The sequence below is a fragment of the Palaemon carinicauda genome, chromosome 41 (assembly GCF_036898095.1).
Source record: "Palaemon carinicauda isolate YSFRI2023 chromosome 41, ASM3689809v2, whole genome shotgun sequence".
In the NCBI taxonomy this organism is placed as follows: domain Eukaryota; kingdom Metazoa; phylum Arthropoda; class Malacostraca; order Decapoda; family Palaemonidae; genus Palaemon; species Palaemon carinicauda.
The window spans coordinates 19,119,320-19,129,319 of record NC_090765.1 but is presented as its reverse complement, the minus strand read 5'-3'; the positions used below and the strand labels follow the sequence as shown (position 1 = coordinate 19,129,319).

Genomic DNA, 10,000 nt, shown 5'->3' with positions numbered 1-10,000 from the left:
ATATATCTATATATCTATATATCTATATATCTATATATCTATATATCTATATATCTATATATCTATATAGCTATATAGCTATATAGCTATATAGCTATATAGCTATATAGCTATATAGCTATATAGCTATATAGCTATGTATCTATAGCTATATAGCTATATAGCTATATATTTATGTATATATAAAAAATATATAATATATATATAATTATATATGTATATATTATATATTATATAATATATATATATATTTATATAAAATATATAATATATATATAATTATATATGTATATATTATATATTATATAATATATATATATATTTATATATTTACATACATACATATACCAAAGGCACTTCCTCCAATTTTGGAGGTTAGCCGACATCAACAAGAAACAAAACAAAAACAAAAAAGGGGACCTCTACTCTCTACGTTCCTCCAGCCTAACCAGGGACTCAGCCGAGTTCAGCTGGTACTGCTAGGGTGCCACAGCCCAAACTCCCACAGATGAAGCTTCATACTGCTGAGGCCCCTACTGCTGCTACCTCCGCGGTCATCTAAGGCACCGGAGGAAGCAGCAGGGCCTACCGGAACTGCGTCACAATCGCTCGCCATTCATTCCTATTTCTAGCAGGCTCTCTTGCCTCTCTCACATCTATTCTCCTATCACCCAGAGCTTTCTTCACACAATCCATCCACCCAAACCTTGGCCTTCCTCTTGTACTTCTCCCATCAACTGTTGCATTCATCACCTTCTTTAGCAGACAGCCATTTTCCATTCTCTCAACATAGCCAAACCACCTCAACACATTCATATCCACTCTAGCCGCTAACTCATTTCTTACACCCGTTCTCACCCTCACCACTTCGTTCCTAACCCTATCTACTTGAGATACACCAGCCATTCTCCTCACACTTCATCTCAAACACATTCAATTTCTGTCTCTCCATCACTTTCATTCCCCACAACTCCGATCCATACATCACAGTTGGTACAATCACTTTCTCATATAGAACTCTCTTTACATTCATGCCCAACCCTCTATTTTTCACTACTCCCTTAACTGCCCCCAACACTTTGCAACCTTCATTGACTCTCTGACGTACATCTGCTTCCACTCCACCATTTGCTGCAACAACAGACCCCAAGTACTTAAACTGATCCACCTCCTCAAGTAACTCTCCATTCAACATGACATTCAACCTTGCACCACCTTCCCTTCTCGTACATCTCATAACCTTACTCTTACCCACATTAACTCTCAACTTCCTTCTCTCACACACCCTTCCAAATTCTGTCACTAGTCGGTCAAGCTTCTCTTCTGTGTCTGCTACCAGTACAGTATCATCTGCTAACAACTGATTTACCTCCCATTCATGACCATTCTCGCCTACCAGTTTTAATCATCGTCCAAGCACTCTAGCATTCACCTCTCACCACTCCAACATAAAAGTTAAACAACCACGGCGACATCACACATCCCTGTCTCAGCCCCACTCTCACTGGAAACCAATCGCTCGCTTCATTTCCTATTCTAACACATGCTTTACTACCTTTGTAGAAACTTTTCACTGCTTGCAACAACCTTCCACCAACTCCATATAACCTCATCACATTCCACATTGCTTCCCTATCAACTCTATCATATGCTTTCTCCAGATCCATAAATGCAACATACACCGCCTTACCTTTTGCTAAATATTTCTCGCATATCTGCCTAACTGTAAAAATCTGATTCATACAACCCCTACATCTTCTAAAACCACCCTGTACTTCCAAGATTGCATTCTCTGTTTTATCCTTAATCCTATTAATCCGTACTCTACCATACACTTTTCCAACTACACTCAACAAACTAATACCTCTTGAATTACAACACTCGTGCACATCTCCCTTACCCTTATATAGTGGTACAATACATGCACAGACCCAATCTACTGGTACCATTGACAACACAAAACGCACATTAAACTATCTCGCCAACCATTCAAGTACAGTCACACCCCCTTCCTTCAACATCTCAGCTTTCACACCATCCATACCAGATGCTTTTCCTACTCTCGTTTCATCTAGTGCTCTCCTCACTTCCTCTATTGTAATCTCTCTCTCATTCTCATCTCCCATCACTGGCACCTCAACACCTGGAACAGCAATTATATCTGCCTCCCTATCATCCTCAACATTCAGCAAACTTTCAAAATATTCCGCCCCCCTTTTCCTTGCCTCCTCTCCTTTTAACAACCTTCCATTTCCATCTTTCACTCTCTTCAATTCTTGCGCCGGCCTTCCTTACTCTCTTCACTTCTTTCCAAAACTACTACTTATTCTCTTCATATGACTGACCCAGTCCCTGACCCCACCTCAGGTCAGCTGCCCTCTTTGCCTCACGTACCTTGCGCTTTACTTCCACCTTTTTCTCTCTATATTTTTCATACTTCTCTATACTATTACTCTGCAGCCATTCTTCGAAAGCCCTCTTTTTCTCTTCCACTTTTACCTTCACTCCTTCATTCCACCATTCACTGCCCTTCCTCATGCTGCCTCCAACAACCTTCTTGCCACATACATCACTTGCAATCCCAACAAAATTTTCTTTTGCTAACTTCCACTCCTCCTCTAAATTACCAGTTTCTCTTACTCTCACTTCGTCATATGCCATTTTCAACCTTTCCTGATATTTACTTTTTACCCCTGGTTTTATTAACTCTTCAACCCTCACTAGCTCCCTTTTACATCCACCTACTCTGTTCCCCCACTCTTTGCTATAACTAATTTTCCTTCCACCAAAAAATGATCAGACATACCGTTAGCCATACCCCTAAACACGTGCACGTCTTTCAATCTTCCAAACATTCTTTTAGTTATCAACACATAATCCATTAATGCCCTTTCTACTACTCTTCCATTTGCCACTCTTACCCATGTTTACTTATTTTTATCTTTCTTTTTAAAAAAGCTAGCACTTATTACCATCTCTTGTTCAACACACATATCTACCAGTCTCTCACCACTCTCATTTTCACCTGGTACGCCATACTTCCCAATGACACCTTCTATCTCTCCAGCGCCCACTCTAGCATTTAAGTCGCCCATTGTTCAACACACATATCTACCAGTCTCTCACCACTCTCATTTTCACCTGGTACGCCATACTTCCCAATGACACCTCTCTCTCCAGCGCCCACTCTAGCATTTAAGTCGCCCATAACTACATAATTCCTTCTACCCAGTCCTTCTACACACCTAGTTAATTCATTCCAGAACTCATTCCGCTCTTCACTTTTCTCACTACCTGGCCCATACGCACTGACAAACGCCCAACATTCCCTACCCAACCTAACCCTTACCCACATTAACCTAGATGATATCTCCTTCCATTCCACTACTTTACCTGTCATCCATTCACTCAGCAATAAAGCCACACCCTCTCTCGCTCTTCCCCTTTCAATCCCAGACACTCTACCAGACATTTCACCAAACATCACTTCACGCTTTCCTTTCATCTTTGTCTCACACAAGGCCAATACATCCATCCTTCTACTTCCAAACATACTTCCAATCTCGCATCTTTTACTCTCTATCGTACTACATCCACGCACATTCAAACACCCCAAAACTAGAGTGCGGGGAGCAGTCACTCTCCCCCCAGCTCCATCTCTTTGATGATGTCTCACAGGAATTTCAATTCAGGAAAGGGGGTTCCCAGCCCTCTTGTCCCGTCCCTTTTAGTCGCCTCTTACGACACTCGGGGATAACGTTGGCGCTATTCTAATTGTTTTATGCCCCCGTGGCCACAGGGGGCATAAAATATATTTATATAAAATATAGTATATATATAAATATATGTGATATATATATAAATATATGTAATATATATATATATATTATATGTTATATATATTATATGTTATATATATATTATATATATATATTATATATATATATATTATATATATATATTTATTATGCTTATTATATTATAGATATAGATATAGATATAGATATAGATATAGATAGATATTTATATTATATATGTATGTATATATTTGTATGTATATAATTGTATGTATTGTGAGCATATATTGTGTGTATTTAAACTCTTGCAGTGTTGTCCTTTATTCCATTGCCCATGGGACAATGCTCTTGTTCCTCATTTGTGGTAGCTTAGGGCATTCTGGATTCGTACCCTCAGAAACTTGGACTGTGGCCCATTACAAACTAAAGCAGAGGTCAGTCTTTAACGTAAGTTATTGCAAAATTTAATCCTATTAAAAAAACTGTCAGCCATGGCACTAGCCTTAGCAAGGGAAGGTCGTTGACCAGCTGTCTTTAGTGCCGTAACATTTCTGGAGCTGCTCTGGCTTGATTTTTCTGGTGTGGTCACGGACACTTTGACTTTACTATCAGATCTGAGTATCTAAGGATGTTTATCCAGTCTGTCAATTAAGATTCTGCCTCACAACCTGCACTTTATAGCAGATAGTTTGTAGTCTTTTGTTGTCATTTCTGCTTTAGTCTAGCAATTGTGATTTCTACCATGACCACTACCCAAGTCGCTTACTTTGCCGATTTGACCATTGGTCAGGCTGTGACTTGGGGGTGACTGTGGGTTCCCAACTCGTTGAAAAAGCATAACTTGCTATCTGCTGATTATTATGTGGTCTTAGTTATTCCAGGCAGCTAACTAGGGTGCCAAATGTATATTCTGAGGAATCTTCAGATTATCAAAGTGGGTCTGAGGTGCTATAAACAATACATTTGGGAGGAAGGAATACTGTTTATTCTCTCCTGCGGTTCAAAGTCCGGGGACGCCGAGCTTGGCACTGGGCTACCTGGTGAACACACCATTCTAAGCATTGGGTAGCATCCTTAAAGAGATCCTCGATAAATTTGCTGGCCTGCCAACCCTCCCGTGTCAAAATTACTAGAAGCCCTAGCTTAGTTCCAGATGTGAAAGTATGATTGATGGGGATCTTGACAACATTAATCTCTGGGCTTCTGCCTTGCATTCTTCCTAGGGAAGTAAACTCTAGCCTGGAGACTGGACGTATGCTATTCATACCCCCCAAACAAATTTTTTCAGCAAATCTGGTTCAGGGTGGGACGTAGTTAGTTTTAAAGTTCTTGTAAATCATTACTGGTGGGTACCTTTTGTATTTTAAAGCTGGCCCTTATTCTTGGGTTTTTACACTGGAAGCTTATAGCTTAGTAAACTGTAAAGAGAGGCTGGTTCTCTTAGACGATGAAGAAGCCATTATACGAAATAGAACTTGAAAAAAACCGCGCACAACGAAACAACAAGTGTAGGATACGCTGCGAAGAAAGGAACGAAGCTTCAGACGAATGAGGGCACCATAGGGAGAGAGGATGTGTAACGGCTCCTCACTTATCCTTCCCCCTAGTTGACTAGACTGGGTGAAGCCTATTTGGGGTGCAGATATCTCTGGTTATCTTCGGATACATCCCTGATTATACACGATATCTTTGGATAGTCATTTCGGGGGCAAGAACCCAGTGATACCCGACTGTAATTTTCTTGTAATATCACTCTCGAATATTATACAGTAGGAACTTCCATCAGGACGACATGGCTATCTCGCCCAAAAATAGATTTTTCCTACGTAAAAATCTGCAATAGATTGATCTCTACCTCTGGACCAGTAGCTATAGATAGCAAATTTGTTTTTCATTTTGTTGCCTTCTGAAGTTTATCTTAACTACCCTAGTAGTGATTTTGAATTATTTTGAGATGCCGAGACAGCAGCATACTTTCAAAGTGATGTCAAGAGGCTTCAGATATGTTGCACAACCGTTATCAGTCTTGTCTGCTACACTCTTAATTTATTAGACTTCCTTTTCAGTTTTGGCAAAGATCTCTTCAGTGGTGTTTTGAAGGCTTGCTATTTTGCCTCTAGATATCCCCAGTTCTATACTGTTCTAGTGGAACAGAGGTATTCCAGATCTTGCCTGGTGGCTGGACAAAGTTCTTCCCAGGGACGATTCTAAACTTCATCCCTGTTGACCTGAAACTGTTATGGAATGCACGTGCGGGGCGAGGCAATCCCCAGGACATCAGTCTCATCTGGCGTGTGTTTAGAAGTAGACAGTGGTACAGTTTTAAGAGTATTAGCAATGAAATTTTCTATGTGAACTCGGGACGGATGAGATCGGTATTGTCTCTAGTTGTCGCTTGCTATCACTCCTGGTGTACTGTAACGTTGGTACATTTAATATCATATTTAAGAAAACTACACATGTGCGTCTTTTCAATTGTAGATATTTCTATGGGATTTGATAGGAACAGAAAAGCCATGCTTCCCATCAATCTCAGAAATTTTTGGATATGGGAATTTTTCTAGGAAAAGCACTTCACAACCAGAATAACCATTCAATCCATCGAGAAAGTCAGCTGTGGCTTTGCTATAGCAGTTATCAACATAAGTTATGGACAAGACAAAGTTAATCTCCGTCCCATAAATCCCTGAAAATTTCATGTAGTTAATAAAAGTATTTTAAGTAACTTACGGCACCGCCGAAAATCTTCCTCCTTCGGATATCGAAAATTGGCTACTGTGGCTTTTCTATGGTAGGTATATATTAAAAAATTATGAATGTAATTCACACCACCCATCAAACCCTGTGAAAATAATTTGGTCATCTGTAAAGCTCTAGTAGTTTGCAGCTTCTCACTTGATATTTTTTGCCTAAAAATCATTGCTAAATATCATCACTTACGGGCAACTGACAGCCAAGGCATGGTTATAGCAGGAATGAACATGGAAGTTGGCAGAAACAAAGCTTATATATAAATATTATATACATATATTATATATTATATATATAATTTTTTATAGATCCATCTAAATTCAATCTGAATATATGTATTGGTATAGTAGTTAGTGACCCAGATTCCCAAAATTTCGGCTGAATTATTGTAGGAACAAATTACTCCACTGCAGAAAAAAACCGTTCAAACCATACCGAAATGAAAATGTGTTGTGGCTTTTCTATTGCAGATATCGACATTAAAATTGGTATGAACTAAGTAAATATCCATCTCATAAATCCTTAAATTTCATTGAGATAAGAATTATTCTTGAGTGATTTATGGCTCTGGCAAAAATCAGCTAGAGTGGATATCGGAAAATGCCTACTGTGACTTTAAATGGTAAGTATAAATACAAAAACTGATCTGCATATACTTAATGAATGTAGTTCACCTAACACCCATCGAACCCTTTGAAAATAATTTGGATATCTTTGAAACTGGTAGTTTGCTCCTCCTCGCTGATTTTTTTTTTCAGCTATGCCTTCACTTACGAACATAAGTGATAGCAAGGGCATGCCTATAGCAGGTAGTAACAATAGTTGACCAAGCTTATATATATATCTTAATTTCTTTAATCATTTTAATATATTTATTGGGATAAAAGTTATGGACTCTGCCTCCTAAAAAAAAAAAAATCAGCTGCTCCCCCCCCATACTCTTTGCAAAATCTGTTTGGGGAATTACTAGGCTGTGTTGGGTGATATCTTTAAAGATTTTGGGCATTTCACATAAGGTCTGCAAGTGATAAATAACTAGCACAGTATCTAAGAGAACCCCCTCCCCCCATTGCTGCTGAAGTCTACAGTAAAAGCAGGAAAGCTTTCTCCCTACATCTAGGGGATAAAGGACAGGTGTACATCTGGGGTTATCATGCCAAAGGGATGTTGTCAGATAGGTTTATAATAGGGGTATGTAGTAGCTTATACGGTATGCCCAATTACCAGGGGTAGGTAGTAGGGTCAGTGGTTCAAACATAATTGTGCATTCGAAAGGCATATTGCATAGTGGAGCTATCCAGTTATTTACAAATTTTCCGCTCTGATAAATGCAAATCTGCCTTAATGTGTTAGCTCCATGAGCAATGTTAGAAGATAATTTCAAACACCCATAGAATAATTTCTACACAACTTTCCCAGTCAGCTTGGCTGGCTGATAGTTTTGATCCTGCCATGTCTGATGGTCCTGGCTACTTCCAGATAGCCACAAGACAGGGTTATCCCAATCTGAAGTCTTTAGCATATATTGTTGGTTTTCTCGTAGTTTCCTAAAGAATCTCTATTTTGGATAGTGTAAGGCTACCGCTGAGTTTCTTCAGATTGAAACCTGTAGCCTTTAGATTGAAATATGACTGCTTCCTTGTACTTTTTTAGGTTATTGTCACCTTGGTACCTTAGGCCCCAGTTGCGAGCTAATTTTATGGGCTTGTATGTCTTTAATGAGCCTTTGAGGTCCTATCTGTAGCAAATTTCTTTGCTAATCTTTGGCTTAGTGTTTGAGTTTTGCTCATGACTTCTTAGCCAAAACCCAGGAAGTCTGCTCAATACTCCCAAGTTTGGTTTTTTTGTCCCTTTGCATTGTGAAGTGTGGTGGCAAGTGGGCATTCTCTAGGAATTTGTGGTTCTCTGCATTTCTATCATAGTAGTACTGGAAGAATCAGGCTTGGCTGTTTAGACTTCTTGGCAGTGGCACAGCTAAAAGTACTCTTTCTGGCTTTGGTCAAGGTACTATCCAACTAAATCAGTTTGGTAACTGTCCCACTTTAGAAAGAGTGACACTAGTTGGTAGTACAGTACCAATAAAATAGGCCTTCCATCGAAGGGTAATGTGTACCAGTCTTCAAATCCTTCAGTTCTTGGGTCAAAGGTGGCTGCTTAGAATAGGGCAAATCCAGCTTCCTCAGAATGCAAATTAGAATGACTGGCTATGCAGCGGCATCTCTTTATCCCCTTGTGTGGATGAAACTGTATTGTGTGTTACACAAAGATTGGCATTAGCAATGTAGTGAGCTGTACATTAGTTTTACTTGTCAGTGTGGAACTAGGCCTGCTCTCCTGCACTCACCACCTGTACTTATAAAGTATCTTTCCACAGTTTGAAGAAATAACCCATTTTTAAGGAATAGTTTGTATAGTGTGAAAATTATATATTTTTTTTATTTTCAGACTACTGAACAAGGGGACATAGTCTGCAAAGATCCATGTCCATCGTGTTTCAAGAGTGAAACGGTAAGTAGGCAAACTTTTGGTTGTGAACGTTTTTGTATTAGGGCTTTTTCCTTTTACTGAGGAAACTGATGGGAGGGAAGGTATGTTAAAATTGAACTTGAAAGTGTTCACTTGAAGTAGTTAGTAAAACTTAGAGCCTACAGTAAATCTTTAGATTCTAAGATTTATAAACTAAGCACTTAATAATTTAGTTAATATTTTTAGGTTGAGACTTTGACAAACATTAGTTTTTATTGTATTTTACTCCAGTAATGACTTTATTTTAGGAGGATCCTTGCAAAGCCACCCACGTTGATAGGAAAAATTATTTTGAAAGATGTAGGACAGCATTGCAGGATTCGATGAGCGGCAATGATGCTGTTGCTCTAATGCATCTTGGTAGGTATCCTGATATACTTTTTCTTAATGAAGAGTTGAGACACTAAATATTGTTAGAAGAGTACTGTACCAAGGGTATACGATAAATTTCCATTACCCTTATATTGAATGATTAATTCTTGTTGAAACCCTTTAGATGCCTGTGCTTTTGACGTTTGTGTAATGATCAAAGATGGCGCAGATGATGGAGATGTACAAGAATGGCTTAGACAAATGGTTGAGGTTGCAGAATTAACCAGATTAGTCACTAGAGGCAGCTTACGTAAGTATGTCTAGATTGATAAGCCTAACTGAAATAATTTAATAACTAGACTTACAAGATCTTACTGATTGGGGGGAAAAAACTCTGGGGAGTTTTGACATATTTGGTAGTTTTATTTGAAAACCATTTTTAACTCGTTGGCTGTGATTTTTAAAACAGATGATCCTTGTTTGGGATTTTGCAACAAGAACTATGAACCAGTTTGTGGTACTGATAATGAAACTTACAGTAATCAGTGTCTTCTTGAAGTTGCTATTTGTCAAGATCGTAGGATTGGCTTGAAGCATGAAGGAGAATGTGGTAA

The 10,000-nt window shown here is 38.9% G+C and overlaps 1 protein-coding gene across 1 annotated transcript in view; it reads left to right on the top strand.

The window, feature by feature from the left end:
- LOC137632355 (uncharacterized) overlaps nt 1–10,000 on the top strand; it is a 53,184-nt gene that overhangs the window by 7,557 nt on the left and 35,627 nt on the right. Inside the window, exons 7-10 of the mRNA XM_068364291.1 lie at nt 8,994–9,056; nt 9,323–9,434; nt 9,571–9,696; nt 9,856–9,996. Of these exons, the coding sequence (XP_068220392.1) occupies nt 8,994–9,056; nt 9,323–9,434; nt 9,571–9,696; nt 9,856–9,996 (442 nt within the window). The remainder of the gene's footprint in view (nt 1–8,993; nt 9,057–9,322; nt 9,435–9,570; nt 9,697–9,855; nt 9,997–10,000) is intronic.